General features: G+C 42.0%; 1 protein-coding gene across 1 annotated transcript in view; it reads left to right on the top strand.

Moving 5' to 3' along the window:
- Positions 1-258: 258 nt before the first annotated feature.
- LOC140201852 (serine/threonine-protein phosphatase 2A 55 kDa regulatory subunit B alpha isoform) overlaps positions 259-27,306 on the top strand; it is a 95,414-nt gene continuing 68,366 nt past the window's right edge. Inside the window, exons 1-2 of the mRNA XM_072266581.1 lie at positions 259-501; positions 951-1,028. Of these exons, the coding sequence (XP_072122682.1) occupies positions 495-501; positions 951-1,028 (85 nt within the window). The 5' untranslated portion in view covers positions 259-494. The remainder of the gene's footprint in view (positions 502-950; positions 1,029-27,306) is intronic.

Genomic DNA, 27,306 nt, shown 5'->3' with positions numbered 1-27,306 from the left:
AAATAAAATATAAAATGTACTATTATTATGTTCTTTGGTTCAATAAATAAAATATATTATAGGTTAAATTTATATATAATACATTATATAGATTTACTACATAAAATAACGAGATGTATATGAATGCATGTACAGTATTTACTTGGTGGCAAATAACTTCAGACCCAGTTGGAACTGCACATGCGCTGGAACCTTGCTGCTTCGCTAGCCCCGCCCCTTCGCTCCAGCTCTGGCCCCTCCCGCCCGCCCGCCCGCCGGGTGGAGAGGGGTGACGTCACTGTAAGATGGCCGGGGCGGGCGCGCCGCCATTTTGAAGGGGGGTGTCCGGCGGCGGCGGGCTCAGCGAGCTGGGGGAGGCGACTTCAGCGCCATCGGGAAACGCTATCCGCCGCCATCCTCTGCCAAGTGTGGCCCGGCCTCTCAGTCTTGGGCTTCGGCCACATCACCGGACACCGCGCTAACACAGAGGACCTCCATTTCCAGCCGATTCCGCCATGGCAGGTGAGAATTTGAAGTCTGAAATAAAAGGGCAGCGGGAGGGGGGGGGGTGGACTCTCCCCGCCTCTCCATCCTGCCCCCAACCCCTGGCCGGGATCGCTTTCCAACCTGCACCTCTTCCCCTCCCTCTGTCACCTCGTTTTAGGCCTGCGGACTCTGCACTGAAGCTGAAAGGGCAGGCAAACAGCCCGGGTCTGGAAGGAAACATTTCCACCACAATTTTGCAATTGCCGGAGTTCCCCTCCTCCTTCCCAAACCTGCCTATTGATTTAATTTTAATTGCATTGAACCTCCTCCCCCCACCACTGTAAAGCTTGGAGGATCTGGTGCCCTGTGAGTGTTCCTCCCGCCCACCCAACCCCTCCCCAGTATCTAATATGCTTGTTTCCCCTCTTTCCCCCCTCTCCAGTAATATACTAGTTCATTAATTTTAATTTTCTCCATTCATTCAGGAGTTGGAAGTGGTGGCAATGACATCCAGTGGTGTTTCTCGCAGGTGAAAGGAGCTATAGACGATGATGTTGCAGAAGGTAGAGCGATTCAAATTTGCATTTCCCCTCTCCTTCCCTAGTTGCTTCTAGTGCCTTTTGACTGTGATTTTTCTCTCTCTCTTGTTGAATGGTTGGAGCGTGTGTTGCAGTTTCTGTCTCTTCCGCCTCCCGCCCCCCCCCCCCCGGTATCATTCTCTTGCACTTGATGGCAAGTGATCTTGAGATTTTCAACATGATGTATGAATTGCTTTGGGAACTAACGTGATTGTGAAAAGCTGAATGTTGAGTATTCTCGTGCGTTTTTTTATATACGTGCATTATGTGCTTGGGAGGAAGTACTGTACTGAGCCTCTGAGAATGCATATTGTGTAGCTAAGAGATGATCCAGATGCTAATATCTGTTCTTTAAGCGTTTGAGATATGTGGTAGGCCTTTAACTGATGAAGTTGAGCTGTGTACTGAAGTGCTTCCTGTGGATACTGGGGCACTCCTTGCTCCTGCACTCATGATGGCTGCTTGCATTTGTTCCTTGCATAGGTTGAGTTAATTGAAATAACGCATTTTTGTCACTTTGATTTGCTGTCCAGCAAAAATACATAACAGCTTCTCGGAAGTGATTCCCACTGATTGCTGCAAACCTTCTGAGCCAGTTTAAGGGCCAAATTCTTGTTTGTAATGAGTGAGCTGTTGAAAGCCAGTGCCCTTTCATTTCTGTACATGTCAGGCAGTGTCATTCCAATTTCAGTGAGTTGTATTTAGATAAAGAGTAGTATTCTATCTGTGTGAACCTTAAGTTGCTAAATCACTGATTTCCAGACCTGGATAATAGTGTATTTTGCATAATTCTGAGATGTATGAGATTGGGGGGGGGGGTGTTCTCAAGTCAGCTGAACTTGAATAAGTGACACTGTAAACTGTAACATTGAAACAACAAGCTGTTGGTCTCCTCTCACTGTGGAAGGGGTGACACCTCTCTCCCTCGTTAGTGAGGGAGAAAGAGCCTGTGGCATGTCTAAAGTGCTGGGTTATGGACTAGCTTTTGATGGACCTAGATCATGGTCTCTTTTGGGGGCTTTACTACTGCTCGCTTGAAGAAGGCTGATGCTTCCTATTGGAACAAGTAGGGGGAGGGGTAGGGTTGATGCTTTGCTGCTTGTGCATGGGGGGGGAGGGGATTCTAAAGTTTTTCTGTCATTTATTCCTTGGTGTTTTCTGCTTCATGGATGTCTGTGGAGAGCAGGAGGTTCAGGTTGTGTACTGTATACATTGTCTGATATTAAATGAAACCATTCTGTTGATTACAGAAGTGTCATTGGTTTAAAAGGTGTTAAAGTGTATTGAATGAGGAACTAGTTCAACTCTGCATATGGGAATGTAGCAGGATTTAAAGTGTAAGAACAGTGCTCTTCTAATTTCCGCATTAAGTCATTAGTGTGTTTGCTAATTTCCCCTGGCTTCAGGTTGTGTGTTCTGAGCATGTTTCAGTGTTTGTCATAGTAGTGTAGCTTTGAGAAAAAACTGTATCTTGACAGCAAGGGAGATGTTTGGGTGTAAGTAGCAAGGTTGGATTGTTCATGTTAACTGGAGCAGTAAACTGAAGATCATTTTGTAACAGCCCTCAGCTGGTACTCTGCCCATGTCAGGTCGTGCTTTTAAACAGTGGCGGGAGCTTCATGAGCCAAGTAAGATTACCAGTGTTTTAAGAATTGAGTGCAATCATGATTCGTTTTGTTACCCATTACAATGATTTCTTTCACTTCAGTACTGCCATGTGTACAGTGTCAGTGCCATGCGTGCAGTGTTACATACCAGTTTGCTGGCTGATCCCAGGGCTGAAAGATGAGAAAAGGGTCTTTGAATGTTGTGTCTCAGTCCAATTTGCTGCATGTTGTAGCATCCAATCCAGGCGAAGAATCTCAGCCCATAATTCCCTCTATAGATGCCGCTTGAGCTGTTGAATTCCTCCGGAGCTCATTATCAGAATCAGGTTTAATATCATTGGCATACGTTGTGAGGTTTGCTGTTTCTCTGCAGCCTTACGTAATAAAGAAAATAAATTACAATAAGAATATATTTTAAAAATTAATGCAAAAAGAGAAGAAAAATGATAGGTCATTTTCATGGATTCTTTGTTATTCATTCAGAAGTCTGAGGGCATGGGGGAAGAAGCTGTCCTGAAAGGTTGAGTGTGTGACTTCAGGCTCCTGTACCACTTCTATAGTAACAATGAAAAGTGGGCATGTCCTGGGTGAAGGAGAGTGCTTAATGATGGATGGTGCCTTTTTGAGGCATCAACTTTTGAAGGTGGCCTCATTGTTCTAAAGGCTGGTGCCTGTGATGGAGCTGGCTGAGTTAACAACTTTCTACAGTTTTTTCCAATGCTTGTATCGATTGAGTGAGTTGTGTGGTCTGACTGTTACCAACTTCTTCAGGAATACACTTAGCCATTAATCCTTCATAGTATAGGAGATATATTTTGGCTTGCAGTTGGAAAGAACTGGGTTCAAATTAGTATGACCTAATGTTCTGCAATGCTGGTCTACCCTAGGTTATGTCTGCCTGTATGGGAGACCAGTTTGGGTTTGCCTGTTGTTGCAGGTTTGTAGGTATCTAGGGTGGGGTTGGGACATTTCCCTGTGCCTCCTTTCCCCACCCTCAAGCTGCAACAATCAGGAGCTGGAATAAGCTGAGCAGAGCTGGGGCTGCTCTGCAAGTTCACTCATTGAAACAGCGAGACTGGCTTTGACCCTGTTCCTGCACTTCGCTCTTCCATCACAGGTGTTTCTGTGACCCTCTTCCACGCACTGATTATGTTCATTTCTCACTTGTTTGGATTGTGAACAGCACTCTGGGATAGAACCCAATTGTAACCTAGGACTGGTTGTATTCCTTTTCAACAGTCCCAGTATTCATTCCTTTTCAACAGTCCCAGTATTTACAAATAAGTCCATTTTCATCATGCAAGTAGACCAGTTCAAAAGAACTTTTCTGTAGGTTTGTACATTCAGCGTATAGCTCCTGTAAAACCTCACCCACAAATCCTTGCATAGCACACAAGTAAAGGTGGAGCCTTTGTCTTGTCTTTACAGGCCTTGGACCTTGATCTGTGGAGCAAACTTTATTGATATTTTACAAGATTAGATTGAATTTCACAGAGCAAAGGAGGAAACATAATCAGTGATTGGAGTGTTCATCTGTTTGAATAACTTGCAGAATACTTTCCAGTGAAAGATAATGAGAATATGATTTCACTTTCAGTATCTGCGATTTCTTCATAATCTGCCATCGGGATTATGTTGAAGTATTTCCATTTCATTTCGTGACTATTTGCTTTGCAATATGCAGGACTTTATGTTCTGTAAGTAATGAACTAATTGGTGCCTTTACTGATTGTTTTATCAAACCAGTTTTAGATACATGGTGCAGATCTAGATACCTAATCTGAATATATCAAAGTTCCCAGATGATGGTCATCTTGTACCTTTCTCAGTCTGACACCAGTTTGAATGGTTTACCGCAAATCCAGAGGATTGTTTGAGGCTTGAAGCAGAAACTTCTAGCTGATTGTTTTAAATTTATAAGCATTTAAGCGCTAGCCTCCACTCCATCAAGGAATCATCAAAAGGCAATGCCTTAAAAAGGCGTCATCTGTTATTAAGGGCACCCAGCATCCAGGCCATGCTCTATTCTTATTATTATAATCAGGGAGATATTACAGGAGCCCAAAGGCACACTCAACATTTAAGGAATAGCTCCTTCTCTGTTGTTAAATTTCTGAAAGGTTCATGAACTCAAACACTGCTTCACTATTCTTGCTCTTTTGCACTAATTTAATTTTTGAAATATTACTGTAATTCATGTATTGCACTGTACTGCTTCCACAGAGCAACAAATTCTTTGAAGTATGTCAGTGATAATAAACCTGATTATGATGGGGAAGAGTGATTATGGGATACACTCAAAATTTCATGAGAGTTAAGCGATAGTTCTATTTGACTCAAAGTTGCGGTACCAATATCTTTGTCAACTGCAGCTGCAAGGGATCATGGAAAGTAGCTGTGACAATAGTTTGCATTTTATTTACATTTTCCAAAATAAATTGTCTTGGCATGATGGTTATCATTTGGGTCAAGTCGGCTTGTCAAAATGCCCAGCTGTTGAGATGTTGCAAAGGCTATTGTCGACGAAGATGATCAGTAAGGGTTCTAGCGCTCTTTCTTGAACAATCTTTCTTGGAAAGGATTTGGACTAAGTCTTCCAGCATTGTTAACAGACAGGAGGCAAAGAGTGGAAATACAGAGAGCCTTTTGTGGTTGGCTACCACAGGGATTGATACTGAGACTTTTTTTTGCATTGTCTAAATTTGTGAATGATATAAAGATAGTGGGTGGCAGACAATGTTGAGGAAGCAGAGAGTTTGCAAAAGGATGAACAGATTAGGAGAATGGAAAAAGAAGTGGCAAATGGAATATGGTTTAGGAAAGTGTATCATCATGCATTTTGGTAGAGGGAATAAAGGTATACACTATTTTCTAAACAGTACGAATTCACAAATCGGAGGTGTAAATGGACTTGGGTGTCCTATTGCAGGATTCAGTAAAGGTTAACTTGCAGTTTGAGTTGGTAGGAAACAAGGGAACTGCAATGTTAGCATTCATTTTGAGAGGACTGTAATATAAAAGGAAGGATATGTTGCCAAGGCTTTATAAGACATTGGTCAGACTACATTTGGAGTATTGTGAGGAGTTTTGAGACTTGTATCCAAGAGACTGCATGGACTGAAGGGCCTGTTTCTGTGCTGTACTTTTCTCTGACTCTAAAGGATATGCTGACATTGGAGAGGGTCCAGAGGAGATGCATGAGGATGATTCCGGGAATGAAGGGGTTAACATTTGAGGAGCAAATGATGGTTCTGGGAATTCAGAAGAATGAGTGGAGTGGATCTCATTGAAATCTCTCCAATGTTGAAAAGCTTAGAGTGGATGTGGAGAGGATGGTTCCAGTAGTGGGTGAGTTTAGGACCTTGAGACAGCCTCAGAATAGAAAGGTGTCTCTTTATTACAGAGATGAGGAATTTTTTTTTAGCCAGAGGATGACGAACCTATGGAATTCATTGCTACAGATATCTGTGAAGGCCATGTCATTGGATATATTTAATGCGAAGGTTGATAGGTTGTTGATTAGTAAGGGTTATTAAAGGTTATGGGTGGGCAGGAGAGGGATAATAAGTCAACCATGATTGAATGGTGGAAATGGCTTAATGGGCCAAATGGCCTAATGTCATGATTTATGGATGTCTTTTATCTGAATAAGGGCAGGCACAGCTGTGTTACCTCTTCCAGTGGAATATTTCTAGTAAGTATTATCCAGTTGGACAAAGGAGTTGGCTCCACTGGTTGAAATCTGGTAGGATAGACAACTTTCAGGAAGATATTCAAAGGGAAGTGTCTCTAGTATTTGAAATTTGATGGGTAGTACAATATTTCTGCTCATTTTAGTTTGGTGTGGTTGTCTTTTAGGAGCATTCTGTATTAGTGGAATGTTGTCTGTTTTCTAGCAATGGTTTGTGTGGACTGTTGAAGGAATAAGTAGTTCACCCACTCAGTTGCTCCTGTTAATGATGTGCAATTAAAATTACTGCTAGACACTAGAGATCCTGAAGATTCTAGAATTCTTGACTGCATACAAAATGCTGGAGAAACTCAGCAGGCCCGGCAGGCGGGAAGTGAACAGTTGACCTTTCAGGCTGAGATCCTTGTGGCACTTGCAGTGGTGTATGAGGTCATTGACGATCTGACCAGGTGACTACTGAGAATCAACATGCTTTCCAAGGATATGGTGGTCGTGGTCACATTTGCAATGCCATCAACGCAGGCCCACAGCTTACTAACCCTGACCCGTATGCCCTTGGAATGTGGGAGGAAATGGGGACCCAGAGTTTGTAACTTGCCTCAGGGATGATATACAGACAGTGGTGGAATTGAACGTGGGTTATTGGTGCTGCAATAGCTAACCACTATGCTACTGTGCAGCCCATGCTGTCAGTCTTGCTAGCATTTTCTTTAATTGTGTTGGAAAGGAATTGCCCATTAATGGGATTAATTGGATTTAAGATTTATAAAGGTAGCCCTAAATTGTATTGTCTACTCGAATTGCATTAAAACACCAAAATGTAGTTTTAAAGTCATTGAGGCCTATAGTAGAGAAGTGGGCCCTTTGACGCATCACATCCATGCCGGCTATCAAACATCATTTGCACTGATCCCATTTTTTTTTCCTTTGCTCATTCACATCAATTCCATTCATGTATTAATTATGAGTTGTGCTGTATGACATGGGCGATCATGGTCTTTCCACGATCATTGTTCTTGGCTAACTCTATAGAAGTGGTTTGCTGTTGCCTTCTTCAGGGCAGTGTCTTTACAAAACGGGTGACCCCGGCCATTGTAATACACTTAAGAGACTGTCTGCCTGGCATTAGTAGCCGCATAGCCAGGACTTGTGATGACCACCATTTACCTGCTCCAGTGGCTTCACGTGACCCTGATCGAGGGTGGAGCTAAGGGGTGCTATACCTTGCCGAAGAGTGACCTGCAGGCTAGCAGAGGGATGGAGCACCTTACACCTCCTTTGGTAGAGACCTATCTCTACCCTGCTACCCCACTTATTCAGTAGTGTGTGAAAGTGAATGATTAATCTTCTAATTCACGTATCTTTGCGATGTGTAAGGAGAATGGAGCACCTGGAGGAAACCTGACTCGCACCGCTATCATTGGAGATCAGGATTGAATCCAGATTACTCGAATTTGTGTGGCAACACTTCTATTTGCTTCCAGTTGAGATTAAAATATTCCGAACTAGTTGAGTGCAAAAGCTTTGAAATTCTGATATTGCTAACAGTGTCATTCAAGCTTACTGAATTCGTAATGGCTAAACTAAATCCTTGTTGAACATTATACATTAAATAAACTTGGCAATAAAATTTTTCTGGAAATCCATCGTGGCAGAAGGGGAGAAGTCAGGTACCTTTCGTCCATTTTTTTTCGTACTGAAGCTTTTCTCTGCAAAAATTCCCAATATACACTCAGTGGCCATTTTATTAGGTACATCTGTACATCTTGTTAATGCCAATATCTAATCAGCCAACTCGTGGCAGCAACTCAAAAAGCATAAAGCCATGCAGACATCGTCAAAAGAGATTCAGTTCAGAACAAATGTCAGAATAGGGAAGAAATGTGATCTAAGTGACTTTGGCTGTGGAATGATTGTTGGTGCCAGACAGAGTGGTTTGAGTTTCTCAGTAACCACTGATCTCTTGGGATTTTTGTGCACAACAGAGTTCACAGAATGGCGTGGAAAAACAATATCAACATCTAGTGAGTGGCAGTTCTGTGGGTGAAAATGCCTTGTTAATGAGAGAGTTCAGAGAAGAATGTCCAGACTAGTTCAAGCTGGCAGGAAGGCAACAGTAACTCAAATAACCACGCATTACAACAGTGGTGTGCAGAAGAGCATCTCTGAATGCCCAACAAGTCGAACCTTGAAGGGAGTGGGCTACAGCAGCTGAATACCACGAACATACATTGGCCATATTATTAGGTACAAGAGTTAACTAGTAAAGTGGCCACTGAGTGTACTTTTAAATCTATGGCACTCTATCTAGATAAACAATTATTGTTAATCATTATCGCTGCATCTGCCCAACTCATTTCCACTGAGCACATCTTTCCCTCCCCCCCCCCCCCCGCATTCCGCAGGGATCGCTCCCTACACAACTCCCTTGTCCATTCGTCCCCCCCATCCCTCCCCACTGATCTCCCTCCTGGCACTTATCCGTGTAAACGGAACAAGTGCTACACATGCCCTTACACTTCCTCCCTTACCACCATTCAGGGCCCCAAACAGTCCTTCCAGGTGAGGCAACACTTCACCTGTGAGTCGACTGGGGTGATATACTGCGTCCGGTGCTCCCGATGTGGTCTTTTATATATTGGCGAGACCCGACGCAGACTGGGAGACCGCTTTGCTGAACATCTACGCTCTGTCCGCCAGAGAAAGCAGGATCTCCCAGTGGCCACACATTTTAATTCCACATCCCATTCCCATTCTGACATGTCTATCCACGGCCTCCTCTACTGTAAAGATGAAGCCACACTCAGGTTGGAGGAACAACACCTTATATTCCGTCTGGGTAGCCTCCAACCTGATGGCATGAACATCGACTTCTCTAACTTCTGCTAGGCCCCACCTCCCCCTCGTACCCCATCTGTTACTTATTTTTATGCACACATTCTTTCTCTCACTCTCCTTTTTCTCCCTCTGTCCCTCTGAATATACCTCTTGCCCATCCTCTGGGCCCCCCCCTCCCCCTTGTCTTTCTTCCCGGACCTCCTGTCCCATGATCCTCTCGTATCCCCTTTTGCCAATCACCTGTCCAGCTCTTGGCTCCATCCCTCCAACTCCTGTCTTCTCCTATCATTTTGGATCTCCCCCTCCCCCTCCCACTTTCAAATCCCTTACTCTTCCTTCAGTTAGTCCTGACGAAGGGGCTCGGCCTGAAACGTCGACTGCACCTCTTCCTACAGATGCTGCCTGGCCTGCTGCGTTCACCAGCAACTTTGATGTGTGTTGCTTGAATTTCCAGCATCTGCAGAGTTCCTGTTGTTCATTTGTAGAAACTGGTGGCTTTGTGTACTTCCGGGAAGTTTAAGCTACTTAGCTATTTAAATTCAATACATTTTGCAGTACCAGATTGTTCAGACTAGGAAAATACCAAGTTGAATCAGAGTTGAAGATGTTTTCAGCCGGTTTGGCTTTTGATTGCTGTTCTTCCTTGGGTTGGGGAGATGTACGTTAGTGAGTGGGGGTGTGTGTGTGTGTTTGTCTAATATATATATATTAAATATAATGGGATGAGTTTGCTCACCGTAATTTCAATGTTTTTTTTGGCCCAATCATCTTAAGCTCTCAGCACTGAATCTAATTCTAATATTTACTTGTCTGATTTATGACAAGACTTCTTTTAGGACACCTAATTTCTAGCTTAGTAGTATACTGGACTTGCTGTCCATCAGCCAAGAAGCCATTATTGGAGCTCAGAAATAATTCCTTAGGTCAACTTTCAATTGGCTAAATGGGTTGCATTGATATTTGAGTAGGCAGTCCTGCATAGATAAAAGTTAAAAATATTCCTGTGCATAAATGTTCTGAACTCCATTTTATGATGTAAACATGGCTGCTTCCATTATATTAGCTGCCAGGTTTTTAAAAACATTTTTAAATCGTATGCAATGCGCAAACATTGGAAGTTGATTAGGACCCCAAGTTGCTTCCGCACTCTGAAAATGTCATGTGGCTTGAGTATATATTTGCATATGTATTACAAACCTGCATTGCAGAAAGCAAATAAGCAAGAGTTTTTTTTATTTTCATCTTTTATATATTCGTACATCTAGTAATGCATTTTATTGGAATGGTTTCTTGGTAGTCTCAATAGTCATTAGGAGTTTGTTCAAACTTGAAGGAGCATCAGCATGATTAAATCTGGCGCTTTTCATCTGATGTCCACTAAGTGGTCAATGTGTGGTCTTTGGACGGGATGCTGGATAGATCTTGGATGTTCCCTATCTTTAATGCCAGCTGAGAACAGTGCACAGGTTAGAAACTGAACATTTAATCTGTATTTTATGTCCTATCACTTTAGAGGCCACTGGCAGGTGTGGCACAACTTCTGATCTGTTCTCCTAACTGAGTAGTCCAGATTCATCAGCTCTGTGGAGAATTATGTGATGAAGTAGTGCTAAGATTGGTCTGAAACATGAAAAAAAACCTTGTCTTTTCTATACATTTCCACCAAGAAGGTGGATAAATGGCAGTGAATCAACTTTAAAACACTGTCATAGTATACTGGCTGAGGATTGAATTGATTCCCCCTACCCCCCACTACTCTGGGCCATTACATGATGAAAAAGGCATATGTAACATCAGTGTTCAGATGTGTTAGTCCTTTGCCCCAACCTTGAATAACTGAAATATATTTAGGCACAACATTAATAACTTGGAAACATGAGAGATCTCGGATACGGGAAATCTGGATCAATACACACACAATGCTGGAGGGACTCAGCAGTCCAGGCTGCATCAATGGAGGAAAATAAATAGTTGACATTTTGGCCAAGACCGTTCATCAGATCAGTCTCAATGAGAGTTCTTGGCCTGAAATGTTGACTATCCATTTTCCTCCATTGTTGCTGCTTGATCTGCTGCATCTTTCCAGCATTTTGTGTGTGTTGACCATATATCAGTCACTAGTAGCACTGGAGATTTTGCAGCAGATATTTGTATTGTACTTTTTACAGATTTTAGGAAAATTGAGGGAGGAGGTGAGCATATAGACTAGGCCTGAAAGCCTGCAATTCTTGCCATCCTTTTTAAAAAAAAATACTGGCCAGATTACAGTCACCATTCCGATGGCCACTGCCCTGCTTAGTGAATTTTTTGAGATTATTTGAGAGCTAGCTATTGTTTTCCTGATAATCCATCACTTTCAAAGTCACTTTGTTTCTAATGTGATCAAAATTGAATGTTTTTTTTGGTTTAAAATTCAATTTGTGTAGATTTAAACTCATCACTGCTTTGCATTCTTGCAATCAAATGTACCTCTGGTATTTAGGACAGTGTTATTTTTCCATGCCTATTTGCTTCTGGCAGGAAAACCATCTTGCACAGTATATTTGATATTGCCAATACTGCTTCCAGAACATTTTGTTACTTTAAGGCACAAGGTGATTGATTAATCCTGTGCCTAACTTCCTACTTGGAGGACCACAGTGTCTGTTTCGTTTGGTCATCCTCCTCTGACCAGTTTAGGAAGACTGAACCTGCCAGGAGTGAAAACTACTGCTTACACTAACTCTGGGAATCATTAGGGAGTGCAAGCAGCTCGGCAGAGCAAGACATGGGTACGAAACGATAGATTGGTTAGTGTAGCATCGGTTTGCTGAATTTGATTGTTCATGAAGAGTTACAAATCTGAGATTGAAGTCTCCTCAGTGAAACTGACTGTTCTCTACTTAAATTTTTTTTTTAAATGACTGTCATCTGGCACTTGTTGGGCTCTGTTACAGCATCCATAACCTGGCTTCAATTGTGCTGCTGTCTGTACGGAGTTTGTACATTCTCCCTGTCACTGCATAGGTTTCCTCTGGGTGCTCTGGTTTCCTCCCACATTCTAAAGACATGCAACTTGGGTTAATTGGTTATATTTGTATAATTGGTCAGAGCAGGCTCTTTCAGCTGGAAGAGCCTGTTACTGTGCTGTATCTCTAAATAAAAAATGTTGTTCCCACTATAGACCAAATTTGTACCAGAGGTAATATACAATCTCCTTAAAAGACATGGTTCAGGTAATGTAATTTTAACATGGAGATGCCGTTTGTTGGCATGTGTATCTTGTTATAGGAATTCTTTTATTTCCAAGTTGCGTTTCAGCTAGTGCAACACTAAGGCTCAGTTCAAGGCGTGCAATAAGGGTAGGACTACAGATGCTGAGATACGCTGTACCGTACTCGATGTCATGAAACAACACAGGATCATGAGTACTTTGCTGATGCATGTACCTTTTACCCAGAGAATATCCAGAAAACTTGACTGGCAAGCCTTTAACAGGCAGATCAAATTTTACAAAATAGCTTAAGATGGAGAATATACTTGAAAAAAAATTAGTGTTGAGCAGAAGTTCATTTCCAAGGATCAGGTCCAAGGTGATCAGTATTTTTGCATGGCAAAAATTTGTGCTCCTGAGTTTTATTGCCAGGGTGTAATGAAGGGTGATAGTTCCAGAAACAAGCACATTGTTCTGTGGTTCTGTGAATGCGCTTTCACTGTTTCAATACAAGGGAGAACCTGCTTCTGTGTTCCCTTCCCACAGATGCTACCTGGCCTATTGAGTGTTTACAGCACTTTTTGCTTTTATTTGCCCTTTGGTTTTGAAACCCGCCACAAAGCCGTTAATCTCTGGTGTGCTCAGCTGGGCAGAGGGTGTAATTCTGTCATGGGACCGGAGAAGAATTGGTAGAGTTTGTCCGCACTATGGGAGGCTGCGTATTGCATTTAAATCCAAGTCCTGTGTACATCCTCAAAATGGAATCTAGTGTAGGTATCATGGCAGTATTTCAAGCAACTTGGAATGAAGGGGTAACTGTGGAAGTCCAGACGACAGAAATGACCCAGCAAGAATACTTGACTTCCTTTCCTTCTCTCCTTGCAGCATTAAGATGTTTGAAATGTTATTTCTCCATACTTTCCAAAGTCAAAATTTTATCCTATATGTTACAGAAAGTGAAACATGCAGTTGACATGGGTGTAGATTAAAGAAAATATATGCTTGTGAGTGAAACTTCACAATGTCATTCCAGGTGGAGTTTCAGTACTTGTTGGGACAAGTCTTTTTGATGACTAGCTTTGTCAATACTTCATTTGCTAATCATAGGGTGTGGTTTAACTGCAGACCAATAAGGTCCATTGGGTGAATGAACCATCTTGCACAAGGTGTTGTTGGGTAGGTGACATTTGGCCTCTGGTTTTGGAAGGCAATAATTAAGTAAAAGATTATATAAAATTCAGTGGCTCTGTTATTGATACTTGGAGTTGACGGGGAAAATCTGTAACAGAAGAATATGATGCAGGAATTAAGCTGTTCGATAAATATGTTAGTTTAATTTGACCATTGGAAACCAATAAATTAATTTGGTAAGCCAGATGTAATGAAATGACATGTTTTTCTGTCCCACTCTGATAGTTCAGTAGCTACATCTGAAATAGTACTGACCACATGCCAAGCTGTTTTGATGTCAATAAATCTGATTGTTGTTGCTCTGTCATCCCTTTATTCAGGGGTGTCCTGCTTTGAAATGTGCTTTTGACTGTAGTATCTGGTATTGACCAGCACTGTTAATATGGCTTCAATTGAAGAATTTGCAGATAACTTAGCATATTTGGCATGGTGGACATGTGCTGATCTGCAAAGATTCAAGTGTTTGTAGAATGACAGGTTTAGTACAGTAATTTGACTGATTGTGGACCAGCTATTTGGATGTTCAATCTTCCTTGTAGCCAATCAAGATTGTTTAATGTCATCTCCAATACACAAGTGTGAAGGAGAACACAATAGTTGTTACTCCAGATCCAATGCAGCACAGAAAACAACATAAGATAAAGAACGTAATAAAAATGCAATAAATATAAATACATAAGATAGCTTGTATACATTGATTGTATGTCCATGAAGTGGCACACAGGAGTGTTTGTACATACGGTGATGGACAGGTAGCGGAGGATGTGGGCGTGAAGGAGTGGAGGTGTTGATTAGCCTTACTGCTTGGGGAAAGTCATTTTTTATGAGTCTAGTGGGCTTTGAGTGGATGCAAAGTAGCCTCCTCCCTAATGAGAGTGCAACAAACAGTCCATGAGCAGAGTGGGTAGGATTTTCCATGATGTTACTGGCCCTTTACCAGCACCTTCCTGTATATATGTTCCTGATGGTGGGTAGGCTGGATGCTTTGTTGGTGATGCATTGGGCAGTTTTGACTACCTGTCAATTGTAGAGCCTTCCTGTTTGCTACAGTGTGGTTTCCGTGATGTAGCTTGTTAATGATGCTCTCTACTGTGCACCTGTAGAATGACACGAGTACAGATGTGTATAGTCCTGCTGAGAAACTTAAAATATTCTCATGGTATTTCCTTGCTTGAATGTGTTACTTAATGTAGGCAAATAACCTTTAAGTAGACACCAATTTCTCATTACCTTCAGACTTGCAATCTGTTTCTTTTGATGTGGAATAGCTTTTTTCCTGCCCAGTGTTTGGTTTCCAGTGCTAATATTTTGGCATGCTGCTACAGGAATTTCGGCAGTGTGCAAAAGAGAATGGAAACAGCTTATTTCACACGAGCTGTAGATGTAAAACAAAATAGAATTGACAGGACAGCTACAGGCCTTGATCTCCCAAATCTGCTTATGAGATGTAAAGTACCCACAGACTGCTGAAGAGAGTGACGGAAATGATTTGAAGATATTAATTAAACATGCCACAAGCTAGAGTTTTTTTCTTATTCTATGCTAAAAGTTGGTAACTGAAATGTAAGGTATTGAATTAGGAATCTACCAGATGGTTATTTTATTGTCGGAACGATTTTGGCAAGGTCATGTTCATTCCCCGTCCTTATTTTCCTCAAGGTGCTCTACTTCATTGCTGCATTTGTTGAGATAATGGGGTTAGGACTCTCAAATTCTTGTTTTCAGTACTATTTATATTTGTACATTTAGCCATCATTTGCTTGTTGTCATTTTGTCTATGTATAGTTTTTTGAAAAATTCTATTGTATTTTTTCTATGAATGCCTGCAAGAAAATGAATCCCAAGTAGTATATTAGATTAGATTCAACTTTATTGTCATTGTGCCGAGTACAGATACAAAGCCAATGAAATGCATTTAGCATCTGAACAGAAATGCAAAGAAGTGTTATTTACAAAATAACTGCAAATTAAAAAAAAGCGCTACAGCACACAAATATAAAAGTACTGAGACAGTACAATAGGGATGCAATACTGCTTAGCAATGTGATGAGAGGTTCAGCAGTGTCACAGCCTCAGGGAAGAAGACGCATCAGTAATACATGTACTTGGAACTTTAACTGTAGAATTTTAACCTGGCATTGAACAAACAGCAGTGTGTTAAACGGGATTGAGTGTAATTTGGATGTGGTTGTGCCCATGGGGTAACCTTACTCTTCTTGCTTATAGATGTTTTGAGGCTGGAGTGTCATTAATGCAAGTACAGTGTGCTGCTGCAGTCCAGAGTGTAGATGGGATGTAAAGTAGCTTCAGTAAGTCAGTAGAACACCTCAAGGCTATTGTAATATGAATCAAATGGACTGAGATTTCCTTTGTTGGGTGGCAGACTTTTTTGCTAGCATTTTGAGTTCAGTGAGAGCAGTGACAATTATGTTGCGTCTTTCTCTGGGCGGGTCAGTTTTACAATTTCCTTTCTCTTTGGTTAAGTAATTTGCTAGATTATGACTAGACCTCAATTCCTACGCAACTTTCATTTTGAGTGTGCGCTCTACAAGTTGAAACCTGGCTGCAGTTTTCACATTGAAAAAGTATGAAAAAGCATTTAAGAGTATTTTTTTCCAAACAAATTTCTTATTTGAGATGCTTTCAGGTGTATCTAGTAAAATATTTCTTAAATCCTTCACAAGGTTATTTTCTTTGGAAGAGAAAATTTGACAGGTATGTTTAAGACCTAAGGTTTAGACAGAAAACTTCAAATTGTTGAGGGTTTGCTAATCACAGATCTTGCTGCTGATTGGAAAAGGTGCCAGAAGCCACTTGAAAATCCTTTGTATGAAGTGAGTCATTAGGAGTCAGTATTCACTACTTGTGTGTGTTGGGGTTACAGTTACTGGTAACGTGATTCAGTATTCGAATTGCAGTGAAATGGTGAGGGACTAAGCTGGTGGATCTGACAAAGGTACTAGTCTGAAAAGCATCCTTCTGTGTCTTTTCAGTGACTTATGGACAAAGATAATGACAGATTTCTTTCATGTGCCACTGGAATCTTGGAAGCTATCACTTTCATTTTAATAGTAATATTTAATATTTGACTTTAGGTTAACAATGGTTTATGTAAGGATGTACAAAGGGTATAAAAGGAAAGGAGTGTGGTCAGAGTGGGGGGTGACTTGGTTTTGTGGCAGACAAGGCTGATAGAAGCACATTCACAAAAGGGGCAGGCAGTGGCTGACAGGGCAGCCAGGTGTGTAGTTTTTGAGGTGGTATGCTCCTGATGCATTACCTCCAGGTTCTAAGTACTTTCCCCTATTCTTTAAGTAGTCATCAGTCAGTGATTTTCCCCAAGAGTCAATTGGGGACTTATGCCCACTGTCTCATTAGAGTCTCTGTGTCCCGGTGCAAGTTCTGGGTTTGAACACACATCAGAATGCTCCCTGCATATGAGCCCCCCAGCCGTATAACTGCTATTGTATGAATGAGCTACAGTGCCTATATTTAAAAAAAGGCTTCCCCTTGGAAGTTTTCATGGTTTATTATTTTGCAACGTTGAATCACAGTGGATTTAATTTGGCTCTTTTTGACACTGATCAATAGAAAAAGGCTCTTTAGTGTCAAAGTGAAAACAGATCTCTACAAAGTGATCTAAATTAATTGCAGATATAAAACATAAAATAATTGATTGTGTAAGTATTCACCCCCTTTAATATGACACACCAAGTCATCACTGGTGCAGCCGGTTGGTTTTAGGAGTCACATAGTTAAATGGAGATCACTAGTGCGCAGTCAAGCTGTTTCAATATCACCTGTATTATGAAGGTCCAACTGCTGGTGAGTCAGTGTCCTGGCAAAAACTACACCATGAAGACAAAAAAGCACTCCAAGAAACTCTACAAAAAGTTTATTGAAAAACACAAGTCAGGAAATGGATACAAGAACATTTCCAAGTCACTGAATATTCCTTTGGAGTACAGTTGAGCTAATCATCAAGAAATGGAAAGAATATGGCATAACTGTAAATCTGCCTCGAGCAGGCTGTCTTTAAAAACTGAGTGACCGTGCAAGAAGGGGACTAGTGAAGGAGGCCAGCAAGAGACCTATGACAACTCTGGAGGAGTTACAAACTTCAGTGGCAGATGGGAGAGCCTGTTGTCTGGGTAGTACTTCACCAGTCGCAACTTTATGGGAGAGTGGCAAAGAGAAAGTCACTGTTGGGGGGTGGGGGGTGGAAACTCACATGAAATCTTGGCTAGAATTTGCCAAAAGACATGTGAGAGACTTTGAAGTCAGCTAGAAGAAGGTCCTATGATCTGATGAAACCAAAATTGAGCTTTTTGGTCATCGGGCTAAACGCTGTGCTTGGCACAAGCCAAACACTGCACATCATCAAAAGCACACCATCCCTACCATGAAGCATGGTGGTGGCTGCATCATACTGTGGGGATGCTTCACTGCAGCGGGCCTTGGAAGCCTTGTGAAAGTAGAGGGAAAATGAATGCAGCAAAATACAGGGAAATCCTGGAGGAGAACTTGATGCAGTCTGCAAAAGAACTGTGACTTAGAAGATTTGTTGTCCAACAAGACAATGACCCCCAAGCATAAAGCCAGAGCTAAACAGGAATAGCTTAAAAACAACAAAGTTAATGTCCTCGAATGGCCAAGTCAGAAACCAGACCTCAATCCAATTGAGAATTTTTGGTTGGACTTGAAAAGGCTGTTCCCTCACAATTCCCATGCAATCTGACAAAAGTTTGAGCAGTTTTGTAAAGATGGATGGGGGAAAAATTGAAGTGTCCAGATGTGCAAGGCTAGTAGAGACTTATCCACACAGATTCAAGGCTGTAATTACTGCCAAAGGTGCATCTACTAAATGCCAGCTTGAAGGGGGTGCGTAATTATGCCATCAGTTATTTTGTGTTTAATAATTGTAATAAATTTAGACCAATTTCTAGAAATTTGTTTTCACTTTTGTTTTCTCGAGACTTTTTTGTTTATCAGTGCCAATAAAAGCCAAACTAAATCCACTATCATTCACTGTTGTAAAACAATAAAACATGAAAACTTTCAGGGGGTGGGTGGTGAATACTTTTTATAGGCACAGTACATAGAACAGTACAGTACCAGGCAAGCCCTTTGACCCATGATGCTGTGCTGAACTGATTAAACCTATATCTTTTAATTAAGCTAATTCCTCTTCCCTCTACGTTGACCATCCCTCTCCTTTCTCTGCATATTCCTGAGCCTACCTCTCTCAAATTCTCCTGTGCTATCTGCCTCCACCACCACACATGGCAGTGCCTTTCAAGCCCCCCCGCCCCCACCACACTGTGTAAGACAAAAAAAAACTCACTTTGCATATGTCCCCTGTACTTTCTCCTTTACATATTAAATAAATGTCCTCCAGTATTGAAAACTTCAGCCTGGGAGTGGGGGAAGCATCTATGCCTTGCATAACTTTGTAAACTTCTATCAAGTCTCCTCTCAGCATCTGTTGCTCCTCTGCCCCAATTACATAAGTTCTGTATGTAAGAACAGCAAGTTGAAAATTGCACTCAAAATACAAAGATCCTGGGTGCGATGGAAAGGTAGAAATATCTTCACTTTAGCTGAGTTGATATTTTCTGAACAAGTAAAGATAAAACTTTAAGGTATCCAGCATTAATTTTCTTTTTCCCATGGGAAATATATTAGCTTGAAATCATGTGTGTAAAATTTGTCTTTTGCTATTCTCCTTGTAGAAGTATTTTGCGGAATTTGTTGGACTTCGTTCTCTATTTTTGAGAATTAAGGCAGGAAACAAATTTTGCCACCAAAAAAAACCATAGAAGCAGTATTGATGAATGTTTTGTGAAATGGGCATTGTTCCAGAAGCTTTCTTTTCTCAAACAATGAAGCTGAATAATTCTGAATAGGAAAAACAAACATAATTTTCCTCTTTCTTGAGGCTGCCAGAAGTACGTGAGGTCAGTGTCCCCCCCCCACCCACCCCCAACTGCACTCAGTGCGATGTGATGCTCAGTATTCCAGCCATCCAGGTGATTTGTAGTTGCCTATGTTCATCCATTCTTCAAATTTGATTCTTAGTTGTTATTATTGGAGAGCGACATGCTCAAAATGCGGGAGCAACTCAGGTCAAGCAGCATCTGTGGAAAAGATTAGACTGTCAACACTTGAGACTGAGACCCTTCTTCTGGACTGAGAAGGAAGCAGGAAAATGTCAGAATAAAAAAGTTGGGGGGGGGGTGTAGGGGAAAGGCTAGCTAGAAGGTGTTGGGTAAAGCCAGGTGGGTGGGAAAGTCAAGGCCTGGAGAAGAAAGAATCTGATAGAAAAAGGGGAGGAGGGGACTCGGGAAGGCAGGTGAGAAGAAGTAAAAGGTCGGAGTTGCGGGGGGTGGAATTTGCTTACTGGAAGGAGAATCAATATTCATGCCATCAAGTTGGAAGATACCCAGACAAGAGTACAAGGTGTTGCTCCTCCACCCTGAGACTGCTGTGTTGCACCTTAATGGTGTAGGCATGCTGTCATGCAGGTGTGTGTGGAGACACCCATGGGCTGTCTTGTGTCTGTGGTTATTAATGCAAATGACACATTTCACTGTATGTTTCAATGTAAATGTAATGAGTCTAAATGGTACTTGCCCATTGTGTTTTCTCAGCTCCATCTCACCGCTGCCTGCCTTGCCCATATTGTAACCTCAGGACTGTGTAGTTGAGCTAAGAAAAAAATCAGTGAAAATAACATTTTATTAAAGCTTTTGGACCTTGCTGGCTCGCACTTCAAATTAAGGGAAGTGTACAGGACAATAGAGGCAGGGATGGATTAAGTTGTCACTGTGGAAGCTTATCTGGAAAAAATTTAAGTCATTAAGATAAAACCTTGTCGGGCAACAATCAATGTATGAGATTTTCCATTGGAGACGCAGCGCGAGGTTTTAAAAGACCTCTGGTGCTAATCGGATTTGGCCCATCAGGCTTGGGCAAGCACAGACAGGGGTTCGAAGTCAGAAAAATAAGTTTCTAGCAAGTTTTTTTTTCCTATTGTCGCAAAGCTAGTGCACTGAGAATGGTTCTTGAGGTAGTGGCATGTTCCTAGTGTGAGATGAGGGAAATTTGAGAGACCTCCAGTCTCAATGAAATGCATCGATCTTTGGCTCATGCGGTAGAATAAGTAGGTGAAAAATAGGTGCTACAGGGAGGCAGTCACCCCTAAGTTGCAGAAGGTGGGTCCCTGGGTGACTGTGAGGAGAGGGGTAGGGAATAGGCAGAATGCAGAGTACCCCTGTGGCCGTTCCCCTCATAAATAGTATACTGATTTGGATATGGTTTGGGGAGGGAGCAACCGACCAGGGGAAGGTGCAGCGAACAGATCTCTGGCACTGAGACTGGCTCTGTGGTAGAACAGCAATGACTGGTATTCCTGGGGGAAATTTGGAAGGCACAAGAAAGACGCATTCCAAAGAGGAAGAAATGTTCTGAAGGGAGGATGAGGCAACCATGGTTGACAAGGGAAGTCACAGACAACATATACTAGAGCAAAAACTAGAAGGAAGGAAGAGGATTGGGAGTCTTTTAAAAACCAATAGAAGGCAACTGAAAAACCCATGAGGGGACAGAAGATGAAATATGAAGGTAGGCTAGCCAATAATTTGAGGATACAGAAATGTATTTTCAGTTATATAAGGAGTAAAAGAGACCAGAATGGACATTGAACCGCTGGAAAATGACACTAGAGAGAAAGGGTTTCGGCCCGAAACATCGACTGTAGTTTTTTTCCATAGATGCTGTCTGGCCTGCTGAGTTCCATCAGCATTTGATGTGTGTTGCCTGGAGAGGTAGTAATGGGAGGGGCAAAGAAATGGCAGAAGAGCTAAAGTATTTTCCAGCAGTCTTTACTGTGAAAGACACAAACAGAATGCCAGAAATGTGAGTGCGTTGGGATGGAAGTGAGAGTCATTGCTGTTATTAAGAAGATGCTTGGGAATCTGAAAGGTAGACAAGCCACCTGGATCAGTTGGGTTCTGAAAGAGGTAGCTGAAGAGATTGTGGAGGCATTAGTAATGATCTTTCAAGAATCATTAGATTCTGAAATGGTTACAGAGGACTGAAAAATTGCAAATGTCACTCCACTCTTTAAGAAGGGAGGGAGACAGAAGAAAGGAAATTATAGGCCAGGTAGCCTGATTTTAATGGTTAGAAAGATGTTAATATATTAATAAAGATATTTGGAGTCAATTAATAAGGATAAGGTTTTTGGGTACTTGGATATACATGATAAAATGGGCCATGGTTGGTATGGTTTCCTTAAGGGGAAATCTTGCCTGACAAATTGATTAGAATTCTTTGAGGAAATAACTGGCAGGATGGACAACAGGGAATCTGTGGATGTTTATTTGTATTTTCAGAAGGCCTTTGACAAGGTGCCATACATGAAGGCTGCTTTAACAAAATAAGAGCCCATGGTATAATGGGAAAGCTACTGGAAAGGATAGAAGGTTGGCTGAAAAGCAGGAGGCAAAGAGTGGGAATAAAGGGGCCCCTTTCTGGTTGACTGCAGATGACTAGTGATGTGCCACAGGGATCAGTATTGGGGCTGTTGCTTCTAACTTTGTATGTTCATGATTTGGATGAAGGAACTGATAGATTTGTGGCCAAGTTTGCAGACAATACGACGATAGGTGGAGGGGCAAGTAGTGTTGGGGAAGCAGCGTGTGTGCAGATGGATTTGGACAGATTGGGGGAATGGGCAAAGAAGTGGCAGATGGAATATAATGTAGGAAAGTGCTTGGTCATGCCTTTTGGCCGAAGAAATAAAGATGATGACTATTTTGTAAATGGGGAGAAAATTTTAAAAATCTGAGGTTCAAAGGGACTTGGGAGTCCTTGTGCAGGATTCTCTAAAAGTTAACCTGCAGGTTGAGTTGGTGGTAAGGAAGGCAAATACAATGTTAACATTCATTTCGAGAGGGCTCAAATACAAAGCAAGGGTGTTGGTCAGACTGCACTTGGAATATTGTGAGCAGTTTTAGACTCTTTATCTGAGAAAGGATGTGCTGGTATTGGAGAGGATCCAGAGGAAATTTATGAGAATGATACCAGACATAAAAGGGTTATCCAGTGGTGGTATTTGATGGCTCTGGGCCTGCACTTGCTGGAATTTAGAAGAGTGATGGGGAATCTCATTGAAACCTATCAAAAGATCTGGCTAGAGAGGTCATGGAATGGATGTTTCCTATGGTGGGGAGTCCAGAATTGAGGAACATCCATTTAGAACAGTGGTGAGGAGAACTAGCCAGTGGATGGTGAATCAGTGGATTTCTTTGCTACATGCGGAGGGTGATAGGTTCTTGATTAATCAGCAAGTTAAAGGTTACAGAGGGATAATAAAGTACCCATGATGGAATGGAGGAGCAGCGTCGATGGGCCGATTAGCTTAATTCTGTTCTTGTGTCTCATGGCCTATATTGGCCCTTTTAGGAAAATGTCCTACTGTCCTATCTAACACACACAAAATGCAGGAAGAACTCAGCAGGTCAGACAGCATCAATGGGGAAGAATAAAGAGTCGGTGTTTTGGGCTGAGGCTGAGTCCTGATGAAGAGTCTTGGCTCATAAGATCAGCTCTTTATTCCTCACAATAAATGCTATCTGACCTACTGAGTTCCTCCAGCATGTTGTTTGTGTTACTTTGGATTTCCAGCATCTAGAGAATGTTATGTGATTCTGTATCATTGTCCTATCTTCCGGATTATAAGTAAATAGAACCCAAATATGATGTAATGTTTCTCCACTGAGGTTCCATTGAATTGTTTTTCTGTTGTATTGCAACACAGATTCTGAAATTTTCAATTGTGACCATCAGCTTCATGGGCACCTGCTTCCTTTCAGCCATTTGGGTCTTGCACAACCTTAATCATTACCCCAGTGTAGCAACACCATGGCTACTTTTCATTACAATAGACTTGTTTTGTTCTAAATCTTGTATAATTTAAGTTTAACTTTTTTTTCAAAGTTGTCTCCAATGCTGCGTCTCCATTAATACAAGTAAGTGTTTTTTTTTGTACTTGTGCATACATGTAATTGTGCATATATTGTAAACTCAACTTTGAGTCATAGAGAGAGGCTGAGCAGGCTTGGAATTTATTCATTAGAGTGTAGGAGAACAAGGGTGATATGATAAATGTATATTTAAGGCAGAGATTGATAGCTTCTCGGTAGGTTAGGGTATGAAGGGATACAGGTAGAAGGCATAAGATTGGGGCTGAGAGCAAAATTAGATCAGCCATGATGAAATGGCAGAGCAGATGCTGTGGCCCAGATGGCTTAATCCTGCTCCAATACCTTATGGCCTATGGTTTTATGACTCTATAACTCTGTTTCTGCTAAAGGATTGGTGATGAAGACAAAGGAGATGCAGTAGACATGGTGTACTTGGATTTTCAGAATTCCTTTGACAAGATGCTACACATGAGGCTGCTGAGCAAGATAAGAGCCCATGGAATTACAGGGAAGTTACTAGCATGGGTAGAGAATTGGCTGGTTGGCAGAAAACAGAGTGGGAATAAAGGGATTCTTTTCTGGCTGGCTGCCGGTTGCCAGTGGAGTTCCACAGGGGTCGGTGTTGGGACTGCTGCTTTTTACGATGTATGTCAGTGATTTGGAGTATAGTATTAATGGATTTATGGCTAAATTTACTGATGATACAAAGACAGGTGGAGGAGCGGGTAGTGTTGAGGAAACAAAAAGCCTGCGGAAAGACTTAGTTTAGGGGAATGGGCAAAGAAGTGGCAAATTAAATACAATGTTGGAAAGTGTATGGTCATGCACTTTAGTGGAAGAAATAAACAGGCAGACGATTATTTAGATGGGGAGAGAATTCAAAATGCAGAGATGGACTTGGGAGTCCTTGTGCAAGATACCCTAAAGGTTAACCTCCAGGTTGAGTCAGTTGTGAAGAAGGCAAATGCAATGTTGGCATTCATTTCTAAAAATGAAATTGCCCTTTTAAACTCAAGAGAGCATAGGCCATCAACTTTTTGCTGTTGATGTTTCTGTAGCAGGCACTTTTTTTTAACGAGGTCGAGTTGCTAGCTCGATGCTCAACCCAGCACGGGTGGAAAGCGTGCCAGGGAGCCGGCTGGGTTCGAACTCAGGAACCTTCGCTCTGAAGTCCGGCGCTGATGCCACTACGCCACCAGCCAGCCAATTCATTTCTAGAGGTATAGAATATAAGAGCAGGGATGTGATGTTGAGGCTCTATGAGGCACTCATGAGACCACACTTGGAGTATTGTGTGCAGTTTTGGGCTCCTTATTTTAGAAAGGATATACTGACATTAGAGAGGATTCAGAGAAGATTCACAAGAATGATTACAGGAATGAAAGGGTTACCATATGAGAAACGTCTGGCAGCTCTTGGGCTGTATTTCCTGGAGTTCGGTGGGGGGGGGGATCTCATAGAAACATTCTGAATATTAAAAGGCCTGAACAGATTAGATATGGCAAAATTATTTCCCATGGTAGTGGATTCTAGGACAAGAGGGCGTGAATTCAGGATTGAAGGACGTCCATTTAAAACTGAGATGCAGAGAAATTACTTTAGTCAGAGGATGGTAAATCTGTGGACTTTGTTGCTACGAGGGGCTGTGGAGGCTAAGTCATTGGGTGTATTTAAGGCAGAGATAGAGAGGTTCTTGATTAGCAAAGGCATCAAAGGGTATGGGGTGAAGGCAGGGGAGTGGAAATGACTGGAAGAATTGGATCAGCCCATGATTGAGTGGCGGAGCAGACTCGATGGGCTGAATGGCCTACTTCTATATTTTATGGTCTCGTGTATATGAAATCTTGGGGGACATAAGGTAAATATAGAGTCTCTCTCCCCCTCCCCCCCCCCCACCCCAAGAGTTCGGGAATCTAGAACTAGAGGACTGGGTTTAAGGTGAGGGGGAAAGATTTAATAGGAACCTGAGGGGCAATATTTTCCCATCCAGATGACACTCAGTATGAGTAACAAGCCTCCAGACGATGTAGTTGAGGGAGGTACATTAATAATGTTTAAAAGATGCTTGGACAGGTACATAATAAAAAGATTTAGAGCAGGGGTCCTGCCTGGTGTCATGGACTCCTCGGTTAATAGTAAGGCTCCGTGGCATAAAAGGGTTGGGAATCCCTGGTTTAGAGGCATATGGGCCAAGCATAGGCAAATGAGTCTGACATAGTCAGGAATCTTGGTTGAAATGGAGTAGTTGAGGTGGAGGGCCTGTTTCTGTGTTGTATGACTCTGTGACCCTACTCCAACCCAATTTTTGTCCTCCATTGTATTGAGTACTCCAAGAGCTTCCCTCATGTTCTGTCCTCCATGAATTCCAGCTTTTATGCTCTGCTGATGACTTGCACAAAATTGATGCCTCTCCTTAACTGTGATCTTGATCACAACTAAACACCACTAGTTATATGGATTGGGGTTATTTTGATCGTGTTCCTGTGAAGTGACAGGAATACTTTGATGCAAGCTTTAGTTTGGCAAGAATAGACAGTGCAACTGTTCATTTCTGTATTTTTTCAATGCTGTCTTTTAGACTCCCATCTGTGCACAATAAGGGAAAGTTAGAGAAGTATGTGTGTTGGGAAAACCTTAGAGTAGCATTGAGTCGGTAACTTGTTCGTTGGGGGTAAATATGGGCTATAGAGGTATTTCTTTAGCCAGAAAGTGGCGAATCTGTGGATTTCATTACCGCAGGTGGCTGTGGAGGCCAAGTCATTGGGTATATTTAAAGTGGAGATCGATAGGTTCTTAGTAAGGGTGTCAGTTTATGGGGAGAAGGCAGGAGAATGGGGATGAGAGGGATAATACATCTGCCATGACAGAATGGTGAAGCAGATACTGCGCCAAATTTCATTAACATTACATAAATACACATTGCCAATTAAATGGTACAGGATGTCCCTCAAATGCAGGAAGGTTAGATACCATAATACTTAGGAACAGAGTTCCTAATACTTTCGCCCATTGAGTCTGCTCCACTATTTCATCATGGCTGATCCATTTTCCCTCTCAGCCCCAGTTCCCTGCCTTCTCCCTGTGTCCCTTCATGCCCCCGACTAATCAAGAACCTATCAACCTCAGCCTTAAATATACCCAATGACTTGGCCTGCACATCTGTCTGTAGCGATGAATTCCACAGATTCACCATCCTCTGGCTAAAGAAATTTTTCCTCATTGCTGTTATAATGGACATCCCTCAATTCTGAGGCTGCTAATTTATTAATAAAGATGTTTGGAGTCAATTAATAAGGATGAGGTTTTGGGGTACTTGGAGGTACATGATAAAATGGACCATGGGTCCTTGACTCCCCCACCTAGGAATAATCCTTTCCACATCCACTCTGTTGAGGCCATTCAGCATTTGATAGGTGTCAATGAGATTCTCCCTCATTCTTCTCAACTCTTTCAATCCTTCTGGTTGGCAGGAAACATAGGGCACTTTGTAAGTTACTTCGAACTCAACAGCCGTGAAGGCGGACGAAGGCTGCAACAGATCCATCAGCTCCAATTGTCGTGGTTTCCATGCCATTGGAATCAGTTGGTTGATTTGTAAAGTATCGTGTGCTTCTTGGAGTGCAACATCAAGTGCACGTTAAACAAATACACGCACAGGCGTCTTCGCTCCGTGGGCCACTTCTTCAGAATGAAGACCATCATCCTCGACCTCAAGGGATAGCCACGACGACGAGGGCACCTTGTCTGATGTTTC

This window comes from Mobula birostris, chromosome 8 (genome assembly GCF_030028105.1).
Source record: "Mobula birostris isolate sMobBir1 chromosome 8, sMobBir1.hap1, whole genome shotgun sequence".
NCBI lineage: Eukaryota > Metazoa > Chordata > Chondrichthyes > Myliobatiformes > Myliobatidae > Mobula > Mobula birostris.
Note: the sequence above shows the minus strand (reverse complement) of the source record. Positions and strands in the feature narration are given on the sequence as shown.